Below are 19,077 nucleotides of genomic sequence, written 5' to 3' on the forward strand. Positions count from 1 at the left end.
ATGAGCCAAACTGCAGTTTGGAGAGGTGTGACATCTCCTCACATCCATAAATATAGACCACACACGAAACATAAATCTTCCTTTCTCCAAACCAGAGGTCAATACTCCCACCTACTTTGAACAAAGAAAAAAGAACTTATGGCACAGAGACACAATAAAAGGATATAAGCTTGGAAGCAGTGAGGGGGAAAATACACCACATCAACACATAGAGAGTATTTTTTTATTATTTTCTCAAAAGTAAAAAGTGTACATCAAGAGAACATCGGTGCAGTTCAATTCCGTTTTCCCCACCCAACTCGGGAAAACTGAAACAGAAGAGATTTCGTCCAGCTGTTCCGGGTAATCAGCGCGTTGGCTGCTAAAGCAGAAGGCAAGATCCCAAACAGCTGCAGCCCTCAGAGAGACCCTTGGGGGAGACACTCCCTCCATCTCTTCAGCCTCGGCCCTCCCCTCCAGCAAAACTCAGGAGACCTCTCTGCCAGGACGGCTAGGGCAGAGATCCGGCTCAAATTCTGACGACCTGAGCGGCGACACACGGACTCTTCCGTCCCTCCTCCTCCTTGGAGACCTTGTGCTGGACGCACATACGCCCGTAGGTGCCCCCCACCTGGCCTTTCGTTAGCCGGCCGGGGTTCACGCAGACACAGCCAAGGACATCCTAGGGAGGGGCAGGAAATGAAGGGGAGGGGGAAACACGAGAGCCCATTGAGTCAGACGGGGAAGCTATCACCAGGCGCGCAGTGTTTGACGTGCATCTGTCACCAGCACATATGGATTTTAACCTCCCTAATACGGGAGAAAGAACTGTCTTGCCAGCTCAGCAGTAGAGCACCTGGCCTTGCACATGGAAGGCCCCAGGTTCAATCCCCAATGGCGTCTCCAGGTAGGGTAAGGGAAAAACACAATTTAAAACCTTGGAGAGCCGCTGCCAGTCAGTGTTGACAGTACCGAGCTATCTATTTTTCTGTTGTTGCTGTTATGTGCCTTCAAGTCGATTACAACTTATGGTGACCCTATGAATCAGCAACCTTCAACAGCATCTGTCATGAACCACCCTGTTCAGACTTTGTAAGTTCAGGTCTGTGGCTTCCTTTATGGAATTAATCCATCTCTTGTTTGGCCTTCCCCTTTTTCTATTCCCTTCTGTTTTTCCCAGCATGATTGTCTTTTCTAGTGAATCAGGTCTTCTCATGATGTGTCCAAAGTATGATAACCTCAGTTTCATCATTTTAGCTTCTAATGACACTTGTGGTTTAATTTGTTCTAACACCCAATTATTTGCCTTTTTCGCAGTCCATGGTATGCGCAAAGCTCTCCTGCAACACCACATTTCAAATAAGTTGATTTTTCTCTTATCCGCTTTTTTCACTGTCCAACTATTTTTCTATTATTTATTAATTAAATTTATATCCCACCCTTCCTCCCTGTAGGAGCCCAGGGTGGCAATTTAGATATTAAACTGATGAGAACAGATACTAGATGGGCCCGGTGATCTGACTCTGTATAAGGCAGCTTCTTATGGACCTATTTAAGACAGTCCTTTATTCAGAACTATGAGGACTAGAATCTTATTGGGGGAAGGACCATGGTTCAATGGCAGAGCATCTGCCTTGCTTGCAGAGGTTCAATCCCCAAGGGCATCCCAAGGTAGGACTGGGAGAGAATCCTGTCTGAAACTACGGAGATCTGCTGCCAGTCAGTGTGCAGACCAGCCTTTCCACATCTTCGGTTTGGACTACAACTCCCGTCAGCCTGGAGATGCAGGGAATTGAACCTGGGACCAGATGCTCTACCCTTGAGCTATGAACGTCTAAAGTTCCAGGACTTAAGCATATGTGGATAGCTTAGCCTCTGACCCTCCGTGGCGCAGAGTGGTGAGCGGCGGTAACACAGCCGAAGCTCTGCTCACGGCCGGAGTTCGATTCCAACGGAAGGAGGAAGTCGAATCTCTGGTAAAAGGGGTCGAGGTCCACTCAGCCTTCCATCCATCCGTGGTCGGTAAAATGAGTACCCGGCATACCCTGGGGGGTAAAGAAAGGCCGGGGAAGGAACTGGCAATCCCACCCCATATATACGGTCTGCCTTGTAAACATCGCAAGTCGTCACCCTAAGAGTCGGAAATGACTCGCACTATAAGTGTGGGGGCACCTTTACCTTTTACCCATGTCGCAAGGGAAGGGTTGTAGCTCAGTGGCGGAGAATCTGCTTTACATCCAGCAGGTCCCAGGACCAATCCCTGGCATCTCTGGGCACGGCTGGGGAAGATTCCCCATCTTAAACCCTGAAAAACTGCTGCAACATTGAGCCCGGCGGACCAGTGGCCTGACGTGGCTCCAAGGCAGCGTGGCACCTCACCTCCATCCCTCCCCCCACTCCCCTGCCCCTGGCAGCTTCACTTCCCCAACCTTGATGAAGTATCTCAGTTCCGACGGAGTGATCAACACGTCCGGGGTGACGGGCAGGGGTGCGTACTGGTCGAAAACCTCATAATCAATGTTCATTTCTTCCGCGGGAGGGTAGAGCGGATAGTAACTGCGCAGGGTTTAAAGGAGAAAGGAAGATCCCGTCACCGCTCCCATACAGCACACCCTGCAGCTGTTCCCCTTCCCCCTGGGCACCAACGGGATGCCAAGCTGTGCTTGTCCGATGGCTCGGCTAATTCCAGCCTACCCTCCAGGGTGTGTTTGAGTGTCTGCGGTCTCTACATTCAGCACTAAAAAAAAGGAACTGTGTTCCAAGGGGTGTTTTCTGCATGTTTCCAACTTGGGGGAGGGAGCAGGAGGAGGGGATTCTGCCAAACATAATTCCTCTTTGCCTTCTTGGCAAACTGCAGGGCATAACTTCGCACTTTCTTCAAAAATGTGGCAAGCCAACTTTTGGAAGTCTCCTGCTCATTCTGCCCAAATTGGGCGGCTGGTGTTCCCTAAAGTATAGCTAAAGTGGTATAGCTTGCAAGGAGAAAACACAAAGGGCGACATAAAGCCCTGCCCTTCTGCAGGTGTCCCATGGGTGACAACATCCACCCTGGCTGACATCAACCAGCTGGCTACCTCAGCCTCTGATTTATCCCCCCCCCCTTCCCATCACCTCCACAACTTGCAGTGGCCCAGCTACAGATGCCGCACTTCCTCATAATGCTGCGCATCACAGGCCATGCACAGAGTGTAGAATTAGTTTCAGGGGAAGGGCCGTGGCTCTGTGGCGGGGCACCTGCTTTGAATGCAGACGGTCCCAGGGTCAATCCCCGATGGCGGTTCCCGACAGGACGGAGAAAGACCCCTGGTCTGAGGTCCCCTCTGCACGATACGTTTAAAGCAGTATCAGACCACTTTAAGCAGTCGTGGCTTCCCCGCAAAGAATCCTGGGAAGTGTAGTTGGTTAAGGAGCGCTGAGAGTTGTCAGGAGACCCCTCTTCCCCTGACAGAGCTACAGTTCCCCAAGTGGCTTAACAGTCAATCCCTCTTCCCAGAAAACTCCCGGAATTGCAGCTCTGCAAGGGGAACGAGGGAATCTTCTAACAACTCTCAGTAAAAACTAGTTTGTTTATTTTACTTATTTATTTAAAATATTTCTATCCCGCCCTTCTACCCTACAATAGGGCACTCAGGGCGGTGTACAATAAAATCACACGCATACGCAATACAACTGCAGACGATAAAAACACAAAACATTACAGTAAATTAAAATACATAAAGTACAATTAAAATACATAAAGTACAATATGCACATATATACATACCAACATAGACAGACAGACATACAGCTCCCAAGATTCTTTAGGGGGATGTTTGTGTAATGAAGCATTTTTTTTAAGTGTTTTTAATTGTTGTAAACCGCCCAGAGAGCTTTGGCTACGGGGCGGTATACAAATGCAATAAATAATAATAATAATAATAATAATAATAATAATAATAATGGTTTTAAAGTGAAATGATACTGCTTTCAGTGCCCGGTGCAGATCCGGCCTGAAAGCCTGGAGAGCCACTGCCAGTCAGTGCAGACTACAGAGAGCTAGATGGACCAATGGAAATGCTGTGAATGGAACCCCGGAGCTTCAGCATGCCACACGGGTGCTCTGCCCTGGGCCCTCCTCTGCCAAGGGAAGAAATCAGGTCAAGCATTGCCACAAGCCACACCTGGGTAAATATTTTCTGAGGCGAGGGGGAGGAATGCTTGCTGAGGACCGCGCCAGAAAGAGCTTACCTCCGCTGAGTCAGGATGTGCTTTAGGATTCGGGAAAAACGGTCCAACATGCTGGAAGAACTGAGACAGGGGAAAAAAAGAAGAGAGAGGGAAAATGAAAAAGCGGGCTCAAAAATATACATTAGAAATGGAACCAACAGGGAGCCCCTTGGCAACTTCAAGTTGGGATGACTGCAATGCACTTTGCGTGGGGCATCCCTTGCAGTTGACCCGGAAACTGCAATTCGTGCAGAATGCTGCAGCCAGGTTGCTGGCGGAAGTGAGACCATGTCAGCACGGTATGCCTCTGCTCAGAGATCTGCACTAGTTCCAGTGTGTTACCAGGTGTTTGTTCCAGGTGTTACTACCTGTCTATAAAGCTCTGAACAGTTGGGACCAGTTAACTTGCAAGACTGCCGTACCCGATATGTGCCCACTCAAGCACTTCGCTCTGTGGAACTGACGCTGTTCCGAGTGCCGCATAATACTCATTACGCACTCGTATGAAATCATTCTTTTAGTGTGGCAGCGCCTACCCTTTGGAACTCCCTGCCTATTGACATCAGGCAGGCGCCTTCGCTGTATTCCTTTCGTACAAGCGCGTAGTGAGCATTAGGCGGCACTTGGAACAGCGCCAGTTTTAATCTTTTTAGTTAGCAACTATTTTGATTGTTTTAAATATGTTTTAATTGCTCATTTTGAACTGTTCCATATTGAAAACTTTAATGTTTTTTGTAAACTACGTAGAGGTCTTCACATTAAAGCAGTATATAAATTTTGTTAAATAAATCTGTTCCTCTAATACGGGCTCCCTTCCAGTCTGATCAGAGAGCTGTCATGAGGATATAATGGGGGATTGTTTTATTATACATCAAAATTATATGTTAATGTCTGTGTAAATGAGTTTTTATATTTTGTAAACCATTTAAAAGCCTATTTTGGGAGTATCATTGCCAAGCTATGTTGTTATAATTATTCTTCATCATCTTTGAGTTACAACTGACTGGCTGATATAAAGATTTCCCACACTTAAATGGCTTCAAGAGATTAAACCTTAATTACAACCCAAGGTTTTAAACCTGATCCTTTTAAACTCAACCGTCCTACTTACACACACGCACACACACAGAGAGAAGGGACCCCAGTCAGCAACCTGTATGAAATTCATACAAGATAACAAACCTCAGCTATTCCACATACACACACCGTTGCAAAAAATATCCACAAATCAGTTAAACAGCAGCAGGGTTGTTCTCAGTGCGAGTTGCTTCAGTTCAGGAATTTTTCCACCTGTCCCCTCTTGGCAAACTAAAATTTAGGGCAGAGGCATTATTATAGACTCATATGCAGCATTAATAACCTGCCCTTTAGCCAAAAAGGCTCTCCTGTACTAAAGACAGTCCCCTGCCCTCAGGTTCGTGATCTAAACACAGGACACAAGAGGAAAAAGGAATGGAAGAGAGGGAGGGAAAAGGAAGATGAAGCGAGCCAGCAAAAGGTGTGGCTTGGGGGTGGGGGGTTGTGGGGAGAGTTCTGAAGGCCAGTTAGAGAACCCCTCCCGGGACTGAAGTACCCCAGCTCTGCCGCAGTCTATGAGTAAGGGGAAAGGCTGTAGGTCAGTGGCATAACATCTGCCTTGCATGAAGAAGGTCCCAGGTTTAATCTCCTGCAACTCCAGGTAAGGCTGGGAGAGAATCCTGTGCCTGAAGCCCTGGAGAGCTGCTGCCAGTCAGTGTAGACAATAATGAGCTAAATGGACCTATGGTCTGGCTTGATATAAGGCAGCTTCCTATTTAAATCAGTCCGGGTCCATATGGACTAGAAACTTACTTGATTTTGAGGGGAAGGCAGCTTCCTGTGTTCCTCTGCAAAGTCTCTGGGCCGATTTAGTAATCTTGAGATTAGAGAGCCTCCTTTTCTTGCTCGTTTTGGAATGTTTACCTGCCAATTCTGCTTTATTTTTAAGTTTGCTTTTAATTTGCTAAAATAATTTTTAGAAATCTTTCTGTGAGCCGCTTTGGACACTATACAGATGTGGATATAAATGCTCTCATAAAAGTATTGCCTAACTGCCACCCCCCCCCCCAATTTATAAGGGAACAGAGGTGACATGACAGACATTTCTGAAATCACGCATGGCACGGAGAGAGTGGAAAGAGAGACGTTTTCCTCGCTCTCTCATAGCACTAGAACACATGGATATTGAATGAAGCTGAAAGCGGGGCTCTACTGTATATCCAAAAAAGATTCATAGGGTCGCCATAAGTCGTAATCGAAGGCATATAACAACAACAAATTCCCCTCACAGAGCTACAATATGCGGAGAGGTTTAACACTCAATCCCCTTCCCAGAGAACTCTGGGAATTGTAGCTCTGTGAGGGGAAGAGGGGTCTCCTAACAACTCTCAGCACCCTTCAGAAACTACACTTCCCAGGATTCTTTGGGGGGGGGGAAGCCATGACTGTTTAAAGTGGAATAATGGCGGAATAAACGTATGGTGTGAATGTGGCCTGAAAGAACAATTCCTCGCAAGCCTGGAATGAACATTATGAGGCACTTGTAAAAGCACTCGTTTTCACTGACCGAAATGACCAAGTGAGCATGTATGTGGTGAGGCAAAACTTCAATGTTACTGAAAAATTAGATCCTAATATTCATCAAGGGAAGGGACGGGGAGAGAAGAGAAATGCAGCCACCATAACGACACAACATTTCTTTCCGTTCCGTGGCCTGAAAAGACCATGGACTCAAACGCTTGCTTCTCCCACCTGGAAAACTAGGGAGGCCGTCATCTGTTGTTCCACACAGAACAACAATCAAGCCGTCCTCTTTCCCCCAGAACAAGTTCCTGGAGATCTAAAAAGAATACTCAGGACTGAGAAGGCGGCTATGGGAGCCAACAATCTGTTTTCCCGGTATTTCCGGGGAAATTTAGGGAACCAGCTTCCCTGTTCTGGGAAGTGGGGGAAAGGAGGGCAGAACCTGCAGGTCCCACGAGAGCCTTCCTGGACTAATTAAGACATTGGCACACTTTGACCTTCCTCCCCACGTGACGGAAGTGTCTGGAGGAGCCTGCCACAGCAAGTTTCCTTTGAAGGAGGAACTGCGAGGAGATGTCTTCTCCCTCACCTCTCCGCAACGTGGGGCAGGGAGACAGACGTCCACACTCTCCTACGTGGATTCTAAACAGGCCTGTTTAGAAGTTAAACAAGTGGGACCCACAACAATACACCACAGACCAAACTGTTCGTGTTCAGGGTTCTAGCCAGCCATGCCCTCTTCTCCAGTACTCTATTCCATTCCTCATTTTCCACCCAACGGTCAGTCAGCATTCCATGCTCTGTCCTCACTGGGCTGTTTTATATATCCCCACCTGTGTACAGAACCTGCGGCCCTCCAGATGTTGCCAAGCTATGACTCTCATCAGCCCCAGCAAGCTTGGCCAATAGCCAGGGATGGTGGGGCTTGTAGTTCAGCAGCATCTGGAAGGCCACCGGTTCCTCCCACACCAGGTATATAGGATAACATGGCAGAGGAAGAAAGTTGAAAAGCATCAATGAAAAGCCCAGGCTGAGGGAGAGTCAGAAAAAAAACTGATTAAAAAAAAAGTTCAGAGTTTATAAACTACTCTGCAGTCAGAATATCTGAGTAATGCATAGACAACTCTTAAACTCTTGTGAGACACAGAATATGAAATAATAACAATAATCACAGCACAGCATTAGAACATGAAAACCAAGAAGGAATTGGAAAAGGCAGAAATAAAATAGACCGTTTCGGGAAGGTTAGTGAGAAAAGAATATAGGAAAAGCCTGGCTGCTGGGTGAGGCCAAAGTCCCTTTCTAGCCCAGGATCCTGTTCTCAGAGTGGCTAACCAAATGCTTCAGTGGGAAGCCCACAAACAGGACCGGAGTGCAACAGACCTCTCCCCACTTGCAATTGCCAGAAACTGGGAGGCATATTGCCTTTGACAGGGCAGGGAACATAACTTTCTCCTATGAACTTATCTAACCCTCTTCTAAAGCCATTTGAGTTGGTGGCCATCACAACATCTTATGAGAATGAATTCCATCGTCTCGCCATGTGTGAAGGAGGAGTGTCTTTCGTCAGTCCTGAATTCAGATTCTAAACATTCAACTTCATTGGATGGCTCAGAGGATTATGGGATAAACTTCTCCTTAGCCACTTTCTCCACACCATACATAATTTTATGAACCTGTCATGTCATCTCTTACTCGCTTTTTTTCTAAACTCAAAAGCCCCAAATGCTGTAACCTTTCTCATAGGGGAGTAGTTCCATCCCTTGATCATTTCGGTTACTCTTTTCTGAACCTTTTCCAGCTCTACAATATCTTTTCTGAGATCATAGAATCAGAGTTGGGAGGGGCCTGTAAGGCCATCGAGTCCAACCCTCTGCTCAATGCAGGAATCCAACTTGAAGCATCCCTGACAGGTGCCTGTCCAGGTGCCTCTTGAAGACCTCCAGTGTGGGAGAGCCCACCACCTCCATAAGTCATTGGTTCCACTGTCCTACTGCTCTATCAGTTAGGAAGTTTTTCATCATGTTCAGCCGAAATCTGGCTTCCTGCAACTTGAGCCCATTATTCTGTGTCCTGCACTCTGGGACAATCGAGAAGAGATCCCGGCCCTCCTCTGTGTGACAACCTTTCAAGGACTTGAAGAATGCTATCCTATCTCCCCTCAATCCTCCCTTCTCAAGGCTAACATGCTTAAACATGCCCAGTTCTTTCAGTCTCACATAGGGCTTTTTCATAGAACTGTATATAGTATTCCAAATGCACCATAGGTTTGTTCAACAGCATGATGATATCAGCAGTTTTAGTTTCAGTCCCTTGCCTAATGACCCATAGCATGGAATTTGCCTTTTTCACAGCTGCCGCACACTGGGTCGACATCTCCATTGAACTATCCACGATGACCCCAAGGTCATGTTCCTGGTCAGTCACCACCAGTTCAGAACGCAATACCATAGGTGTACGGTTATGTTTTCAATGTTCACCGAAAATCCTAATTGTTTGGGTCCTAATCCTAATCCTTGTTTCACTCCCGAGGGAAGAGAAATCCAGAGAACTGGTGCCATAAGGCTACAAGCACAAGCTTGAGTCACAGCATGTTTTACCTAAGGGGTGTGTGGCACCATGACCAGATGACGATGGGGCTGACTGAGAAATGGGGAGCTGCCTCCCCATAAAAAAAGAAAGGACAAAAGACAAGGCACCCACCATGAAGGGAAAAGAGAGGATGTGACACACACCATGAAGGCGCAGGATGATCGAGTAGTTACATTTTTTTAATGACAGGCCATGGGCAGCTGGCACCAGCTGATCTCCGAGGCATACCTCTCGAGTCTGGGCTTTTTGCTTCAAGGTTTTCCTCAGAACCAGCACATTTTGAAGCACATTTCCTTCCTTTTTTAAAAAAAGATTGTGTCTGGAAATCAACAATTATGTGTAACTCTGCAAACACTCAGGGGCACTGTATTCAAAAGACAGGAAGCCGCTGTATATCAAATCAGATCATTGGTCCGCTGAGCTCAATACTGTCAGCTTCAGGGACGGGGAACCTTTTCTGGGCGGCGGGTCAAATCTTTTATCTCCCCACCCCAGCCGGACCAAATTTGAGAGGTGAGCAAGGCCACCCTCCTGTCAATTACCTGACATCACTATAATATCAGGTGACGCTGTGCTTTGAAGTCCCAATTGTCGGGAGTACAAAACACCGTGCGGGGTAGTTTGAAAGCCCTTTGGCAAACAGCCCCATGCTGCTCTTTGAACCTCCAAAAAGCAGAGGTTCGTCAAAGAACAGCACTGGGTTCAGCAGGAGAGGGCATCCTGCAGATAGTATCTGGTCTGGAGACCAGTTCCACCTGATATAAGCATCAGGCCTTTAGAACTCTTTGGAACTCCCTTCCATTATATAGCACAGAGGCACCTTCTCTGTTGTCTTTTCGACGCCTGCCAAAGAAGTTCCTCTTTCAACAAGCCTTCTAAATGAAGACGAATGAATGAATGAATGAATGAATCATTTATTACGGTCCCAGACCAAAAGATTAAAATCAGTATAAAAAGCCACAAAAATTAAAATACATATAAAACACAACTGCTGAAAATTACTATAAACTAGATAAATACAAATTAAGTAGTTCCTTAGTCAGAAGACTGGAAGCATTTTCCCCCAATTTGCATTGTGATAAAAAAACTTTGCAACACTTTTGGTGACAGAAGAGGATACATCCCTTAAACAGATCAATACCAAATTTGCAGGGATGAAGATCGGTATTACGGTTAGTATCTGCACTGGATCTGAATTTATCTTATGCATGCGTTGTGGCCATTTTAAAATGTGTGTGCGTATGTGTGTGTACACAAACACAATCACAAAATTATTTTTTATATATGCAATTCTTGTAACTGTTTCATATATGTTTCATATATGCCTCATGAGAAGGGATTCATAAATGAAGCAAGCAACAACTTTGATAGTGCTCCTTGCTTGCCTAGATGGGGAATAGAGAGAGGTGTGTGTGTGTGTTTGTAAAAACTAGCCTAGCGGACAAAGGTAAAATTTACATTGATTGCACTGCCCACCTTTGCCTCTGGCCCCGCCCACCACTGGCATGCGGCCCTCCCAAAGGTTGCCCAGAAAGGAATGTGGCCCCCGGGCTGGAAAAGGTCCCCTACTCCCCTCTAGTCCAACTCTCCTGCTCGTTGCAGATTCTTAAACAACAGCAGCAGCATCCCTGACAGGCGGCCTCTGCTTAAACACCTCCAGAGAAGAAGAAGCCACCACTTCACAAGGCGGTCAACTAAATAATTTTTTTAAAAAGCTCTTGGCATGCAGATGTCAAACAGCCCAAACGATAACACTATCAAAGTTAGTAGCGCTGCTTTGGAGTCATGTAAGCCGAGAGAGACAGGGGCATCCCCCCCCTCCCTGAGCTGCTTCCAGCAGAAACGGTGACCACGTTTTCTAAAATGAGTCAGGGCCTAGCTTGAGAGGGATTGCGCGTGACATCACGTCAAGCGATTCCACAACTCGGGGCTGATCTTTGTCTCCCTTGCAGAAGGATCACACTTTTTGGATTCTGAATCACGCCTGAGTCATGCTTTGCCATTTCCCATCCACACACCCAAGTCCCTTCCTTTGTAAGGGGCCATATCCTTTCTTCCACGCTCACAGCTGTCTGTCTGGAGATCAGCAGAGACTTAAAAAAACAACAACAACAGATGCTGCTCAAAGAGCACTGACCACCAAGAATCTACATCCAGCCCCAAAATGCACCAAGGATCAGCCTGCAAACATGTGCGCGCACACAGAGGAGGAAGAATGAATAATCCCTTCATTTTATTGCTAGAGATTTAAGGTTTTAAATGCATAGACACAGACAAGATTCAAGACAATGTTGTGCTTCCTTCGTATTGTGTGTCTGGGTTTCAGAAAATTGGGCTTGTATGTATACTTCTTTAAATATACCAGTCATTGATCAGAGGAAATTCTATAACCCAAGTTTATATAGTGGGTTTTCTAAATCTTGATACTAGGAACTAAGAGTGCACATAATTTCTGTGGATGATCAAGTTCCCAAGAAAGCTTCAGGTGAGGAGCCTTAGGCCCAAGGGTTGAATTCAGCCTTTTGGGCCTTTCTAACTGGCCCTTGGGCCACGCCTCTCACTGGCCCTACACCTTGCACCCTCCTTGATTCCTTCTGCCTGGCTGGAATGTGTTTTAAACTACAAAAATGCCTCTCACTTCCCTGGATGGAGGATAGAGAGGGCTGTGTGTAGAAGCTACTCTACTGTATAAAGTAAAGCTTGCATTTGTTGCTCCACCCCTTTGCCTGTGTCCTCCCCCCAGAAAGGAATGCAGCCCCTTGGACAGAAAAATGTTCCCCGGCCTTGGCTTGGAGTTTAAGAGCATAGCCCTGCTCTGAGCATACCTGCTGATTTCTTCCGCACCCATATGAAAGAGCAGATCCACAGATGTCAAGCCGAAAACCACACCGTTGATCTCTAAGGTGCAGGGATCCGAAACGAAAAGCACCCTCTGGAATTAGAGCACGGGGGGAAAGCGGGTTATTATTTATTATAATTTGTATCCCACCCTTCCTCCCAGCAGGAGCCCAGGGTGGCAAACAAAGTGCTAAAAACACTTTAAAACATCATAAGAACAAATCTTAAAATACATTGAAACAAAACAGCGTTAAAAACATTTTTTAAAAAACAACTTTAAAAAAGGGTTGTGTGCATTTACAAAGCTGCTAGAAATTGAGCGCTCAAGTGAAGCCCTAAAAAGCACAACTAGATTTTTAATTATTATTTTTTAAGAATGGGATACATACAGTTGCAAAAGCCAGGATCTAAACATATGGGTAGCTGAAAAGCTCCGTTCCTGTATGACTCTCATTGTACGCTGAAGATGCACCTCTTTACCCTGGATTAAGGCAGCCAAGATGTACTTCTTTTATCATTCATCGTATTCTGACTGCAAATAGACCTCAATGATTTTAATACTGTATTTTCATATTGCTGAAACCTGTCCTGGGACCTCGAAATCCTAATAAATACTTTACACTAATAGTGATCTTTGTAAGCTGCTCTGGGAGCATTTGGTTGAAGAATGATGCGGAGAAAAGTTTATTTCTCATATAATAGCTCAAAGTCATCCAAAGAAGCTTAACACTGGAAGATTCAGGACAGACGAAAATAAAAAGGCTTCTTCACACAGTGCCTAGCTAAACTATGGGATTCACTGCCACAAGATGCAGCCAACTTGAAAGGCTTTAAAAGAGGACTAGAATAGTCAAGAAATCAGAAGAAGGCTAGGACTTGGGAGGGCAGCTGTGAGAGAACTAGAAAAGGTCCACAAATGCAAAGATGTATCACTGAACACCAAAGTCAGGATCATTCAGACCATGGTATTCCCGATCTCTATGTATGGATGTGAAAGTTGGACAGTGAAAAAGGCGGATAAGAGAAAAATCAACTCATTTGAATGTGGTGCTGGAGAGCTTTGTGTATACCATGGACTGCGAAAAAGACAAATAATTGAATGTTAGAACAAATTAAACCAGAACTGTCACTGGAAGCTAAAATGATGAAACTGAGGTTATCATACTTTGGACACATCATGAGAAGACATGATTCACTAGAAAAGACAATAATGCTGGGAAAAACAGAAGGGAGTAGAAAAACAGGAAGGCCAAACAAGAGATGGATTGATTCCATAAAGGAAGCCACAGACCTGAACCTACAAGATCTGAACAGGGTGGTTCGTAACAGATGCTCTTGGAGGTCGTTGATTCATAGGGTCGCCATAAGTCGTAATCGACTTGAAGGCACATAAGACAAATTCATGGAGGAAAAGGCTATCAGCGGCTACTAGCCATGATGGCTATGTTCTCTCTCCATATTCGGAGGCAATATGCTTCCAAATCCCAGCTGCTGGGAGCCACAAGTGGGGAGAATTGCTGTTGCACGCAGGTTCTGCTTTCGAGAGGCATTCTCAGAGGTGTATGTTGGCCACTGTGAGAACAGGATGCTGGACTAGATGGGCCTTTATTCTGATCCAGAAAGGTTCTTCTGATGTTCTTATGTTAAGAAGAGGGTAAAAAATCCTTCAATAAATAACTAATGCAAATAAGGAGGTGCAGACAGAGGGAAAGCACGCATCAAGAAAGTCTACAAAGTTGGTTCCTGGTGGAAAATTCCAAGGCGGGGGCGTGCAGATAAGGAACTGCCCACTGATTTATTCTAAGGGTATTCCCCAGGATGAAGCAAGAGAAAGGCCCGCCAAGGTTGTGCAAAAACCTCAAGTGATCCGTGCGATGGGCCTCCTCCAGCGTCTTAAGCTACCCCAGGGAAGTCCCCTGGCTGCCTCTTCCAATGCAGAGTAAATGACGCAAGGCTTCCTGCTAAAAGGGTCTGATTGGAAATACACTCTTGGCTTCCCAAGAAAGTGATTTAACCAAAACATACACACAAGAGAGCGCTAAATGCTGGGATCTCCTGGAAGTCCTTTTCTGGCCCCACGCTTGACTTTGCTTTGAAAGAGTCTCCACCCCTCCCCAGAGCCTTAGAACAACAGCAGAAGAGCCTGCCTGGTGGGTCAGGCCAACAGTGGCCGACCAAATAACTATTATGGGAAGTCCACAAGCAGGAACAGAGTGGAAAAGCACTCTCTCTCTCTCCCCACTTGTGATAGCCAGAAATTGGTATTCAGAGGTATACTGCCTCCGACAGGGGAGAGAAAAGCATAGTGTGTATATTATTTATTATTTAATTTGTATCCCACCCTTCCTCCCAGCAGGAGCCCAGGGCGGCAAACAAAGCGCTAAAAACACATTAAAATATCATAAAAACAGATCTTAAAATACATTAAAACAAAACAGCGTTAAAAACATTAAAAAAACAACTTTAAAAAGGGTTAAAAGCATTATTAAAAAACTTATTAAGCAATTCTACCACATACACATGCACACATGTAACAGTGATTAATAAAACAGAGGTTTGTATTGTTCTGTCAAAACGTTTCGGCGTCCGCCTTCATCAGCTGCTAACATTCAAAAAACATATATAATCCACATATGAAAATTACATTTTGATAACCGGTTTTTAATTTTAAAACTGTATCTAAACTCCCACCCTCACCCTCCCCGGCAATGGCATCATTGTGAATGAACACCATTAATTTATTAAGATGATTAAGATATTTTAGAGAACCATTAAAAAAACTCATCAAATATTCGAAATGGTACGCACACATGGGGGTTTTTGGTTTAGGCATTCCAACTAACCGCGTATTGTGATGGTGGAGCACATCCATATGTTATTTGACTTACATATATTATGAAAGGGTACCTGAAGTCGACAAAAGTTTCTTTCTTCAACTCTCCCCTACCTCGTCAGAGCTTGGAAGTTAGTTTCTCCATAAGCACTATATGCCACACTTTCTGTGACCAGTATTGCATTGTGGCGTGCATTAGATCTTTCCAATATTTGGTAACTGTGAGGTGTGCGGTCATAAGTAAATGACTTATCAGATTCTTGCATTGTACTTCTCTATTAGAATCGATGAATAAATTTTAAACGGCCAAGTTGTGGTGTCTGTGTAATCTCTTGCTTGGTTATTTGATTAATTTATTTAAAAAGGGCATCCCAAAAACTTTTTTCACATGGCCACCACATATGGTGGTTCGTTGCCGACTGAATCACATCCCCTCCGACATTTGGGCTCTCCGACATTCTGCCGCCCTGGGCTCCTGCTGGGAGGAAGGGCGGGATATAAATCAAATAATAAATAAATAAATTTGGGGGAGAGGGTGTGGTACACTCGCAGTAAGTATACCAGGGTGGCATACCAAAGATGGGCAATTTTTAACATTGTTTCCTGAACCTGACGGGAGGAAGTGGGCACCAAATAATTATTCCACAGTCTTGCCCACCTCTTTAGCTGTATCCTGTCACATGGCACTTTCCCTTTCCCAAACGCGGGGAAGGAGTTGAAGGGCCCCTTTCCTTTTGGGAGGGGAGGGCACTGGAGAGTAAGGCCTCTCGCTTAAGACCTTGGATAGCTACTGACAGAGCAGAAAACATCAGATTAGATGGACAAAGATCTGTATAAGGCAGCTTCCTAGATATTAAAAACACGCCAGCCATGATAGCTATACTTTCCCTCCTCTGTCGGAGGCAGTATGCCTATGAATGCCAGTTGCTGGGAGTTACAAGTGTTGACAGTTGCTGTTGAGTTCAAGTTCTGCTTATGGGCTTCCCAAGGGCCTCTGGCTGGCCCCTGTGAGAATAGGATGCTGGACTAGATGGGCCACTGGCCTGATCCAGCACCCGGGCTCTTGTGATGTTCTTATGGGCACTATAAGAAGGATGAGGACTGGAACAGGTTCAGAGGCGGGCAACGAGGATGATCAGAGGACTGGAAACAAAGCCCTCTGAGGAGAGACTGAAAGAACTAGGTCTGTTTAAAACCTGGAGAAGACTGAGAAGGGATATGATAGTAAGTACATGAAAGGTTGTCGCATAGAGGAGGGCCGGGATCTCTTCTCGCTCGTCCCAGAGTGCAGGACACGGAATAACGGGCTCAAGTTACAGGAAGCCAGTTTTCAGCTGAACATCAGGAAAACCTTCCTAACTGTTAGAGCCATACGACAATGGAACAAATGACCTAGGGAGGTGGTGGGCTCTCCAACACTGGAGGCCTTCAAGAGGCAGCTGGACAGCCACCTGTCAGGGATGCTTCAAGTTGGATTCCTGCACTGAGCAGGGGGTTGGACTTGATGGCCTTATGGGCCCCTTCCACCTCTATGATTCTATGAGCCAGCGTATCTACCACCAGCCCAAACATATATCCAAGACTCTCTTAGAAAGCAGGGTTGATGTTTCTTCAGCTTGCTAGCTTGGAGTTGTCTGCAGCCAGACAAGCCTTCTGTCTGACCTCATAAAGCTTCTGAGAAACTTCAGGGTTGCTACCAGATGCAGCTCTAAGACCTCTAAGCCACACCTGACAAAACAGAGATTCCTCCCCCATCCTCCGCACGCACACAAACTTTAAACTAAGGCGGCACCTTTGAATTGTAGAAAATACCTGTTTGTCATCTTTTGAAAGCTCGCAGCAGGTAAAAGGTGGCTGGGGATAAATGCAGGGGTGATGGACGTCTCTCACAGATGGGACGATGACAAGGTGGGAACCAGCACTGTTGGGAAGCAAAACAGCTAAGGTTCTATCGGTGCTATACATTTACCGCAGTATCATGCCACTTTAAGCAGTCACGGCTTCATCCAAAGAATCCTGGAAAGTGTGGTTTGTAAAGGGTGCTGGAGTTGTCAGAAGAACCCCTTCTTCCCCTCAAAGAGCTGCAATTCCCAGAGTTCCCTGGGAAGAGAGGTTGATTGTTAAACCACTCTGGGAATTGTAGCTCTGGGAGGGGAACTGGGGTCTCCTAGCAACACTCAGCACCGTTTACAAACTACATTTCCCAGGATGCTTGGGTGGAGTCCATGACTGTTTAAAGTTATATAATAGTGCTTTCAATGCTTCCCAGGGTTCTGGTTGGCTGCTGTAAGAACAGGATGCTGGACTACATGGGCCTTTGGCCTGACCCAGCAGCCAGGCTCTTCTCCATGTTCTTATAATTCTCAGACATGATTGATTGGTATCCTGCCCTTCCTCCAAGCAGGAGCCCAGGGCGGCAAACAGAAACGCTAAAAACACTTTAAAACATAATAAAAACAGACTTTAAAATACATTAAAACAAAACAACATTAAAAACATTTTTAAAAACCTTTAAAAACATCTTTTAAAAAAACATACTAACAAGCAATTCTAACAGACACAAACTGGGATAGGTCTCAACTTAAAAGGCTTGTTGAAAGAGGAAGATATGTACCTGAATGGCTAAAAGAAAAAAAATAAATATTAAATTAAATTAATTAAAAAAGGCTATGTGGCATTTCACACAGCATGCAAGTTAAAACTATGGAATTTGTTCCCACAAGAGGTAGCGATGGCCACCAACTTGTACGCCTTTACAGGAGGATTATACCAATTCATGGAGGACAAGGCTATCAGTGGCTACTAGCTGTGAGGGCTTCGTTGTCCCTCCACCGTCAGAGGCATTGTGCCCATGAATACCAGTTGTTGAGGATCACAAGTGGGGAGAGATGATGTTGTGCTCAGGTCCTGCTTGTGGGCCTCCCATAAGGGGCATCTGGTTGGCCCCTATCACAACAGGGTGTTGGTCTAGATGGTCTTTGGCCTGACCCTGCTTGCAGACTTCCCACAGGCATCTGGCTGGCCACTGTGAGAACAGGACGTTGGCCCTGATGGAGCCTCTGGCCTGATTCACCGGGCTCTCCTGATGTCCTTACCTCCTCGTCCCTTCGACAATCATCTTCATGCACCTCTTGAAGACGTCTTCAAACGAGGCAGTGAGCTGACAGTCCTTTGAGAAAGGAAAAAAGCAGAGGAAAAGCTCAGTGGTAGAAATCCCTGCTTTGCATGCAGAAGGTCCCAGGATCAACTCCAGGCATCCCTTGTCTATGAAAATGATCACAGTAATCTTCTCTCCCCGAGGCCCTGGAGAGCAGCTGCCGCTCACAGAAGACAATATTGCATTTAACCAACAAATAAGCTAACCTTTTACAAGGCAGTTTCCACAGCTCTGCAGAATCCACATTTGGTGGTGCAGAGTCACCTCAAGGATCTACAGCAGCAGCTTCTTAGATTGCTGTACTCCTCTATCATCCATGCTCTGTCCTCTCAGGGCTACTTTGGAGGTCGTCCTCCCCTAATTTTTTTTTGTTCTTAAAGGTTTTATTAATTTTTTAATTTATTTTTGGAAACCTTGGGGTTCCCCCATGCCTGCTGATGATCTCAGTCTCGGATCTAGATGGTGCCGTTTTGACTACGTACAAATCCACATGGATAATGAGTTTGCTGTTAGATCTCAAATACCTGGAAGGACCACCTCCATCCCTAGGGATGTTAAGACCAGCAAGGGGGGGAATCTCTCCGCAGGAAAGGCCTTTCTGTTCCAACAAGCCTTTTAAGTAGATATCTTATCCCAGTCTGCATCTGATTTGTAATTGTTTTTAAATATATATATTTTTTTAAGATTTTTTTTTTAAAAGAAAAGGAAGAAACGAAATATTTCTATATACCTTCTCACAGACTAGCATGTCCTTTCTCTTTAACTGCCTTGTGAGAAATCATGTTTTTCTGATATAAATTTGATGAATAAATGAACAAATCCACCTTTCCTCCAAGGAGTTTGAGGCAGAGTGTGGTTTCCCCCCTTTTCTATTTTATCCTCACAACAACCCTGTTAGGTAGGTCAGGCTGAGAGATAGTGACTGCATCTT

General features: G+C 45.5%; 1 protein-coding gene across 1 annotated transcript in view; it reads right to left on the reverse strand.

Moving 5' to 3' along the window:
- Positions 1-209: 209 nt before the first annotated feature.
- The window catches only part of POLA2 (DNA polymerase alpha 2, accessory subunit), a 35,867-nt gene continuing 16,999 nt past the window's right edge, over positions 210-19,077 (reverse strand). Inside the window, exons 13-18 of the mRNA XM_061606431.1 lie at positions 18,085-18,158; positions 16,802-16,910; positions 12,144-12,250; positions 4,207-4,266; positions 2,409-2,535; positions 210-661 (exon numbers count right to left, since the gene is read on the reverse strand). Coding sequence (XP_061462415.1) covers positions 509-661; positions 2,409-2,535; positions 4,207-4,266; positions 12,144-12,250; positions 16,802-16,910; positions 18,085-18,158 — 630 coding nt within the window. The 3' untranslated portion in view covers positions 210-508. The remainder of the gene's footprint in view (positions 662-2,408; positions 2,536-4,206; positions 4,267-12,143; positions 12,251-16,801; positions 16,911-18,084; positions 18,159-19,077) is intronic.

The sequence above is a fragment of the Rhineura floridana genome, chromosome 22 (assembly GCF_030035675.1).
Source record: "Rhineura floridana isolate rRhiFlo1 chromosome 22, rRhiFlo1.hap2, whole genome shotgun sequence".
Lineage (NCBI taxonomy): Eukaryota > Metazoa > Chordata > Lepidosauria > Squamata > Rhineuridae > Rhineura > Rhineura floridana.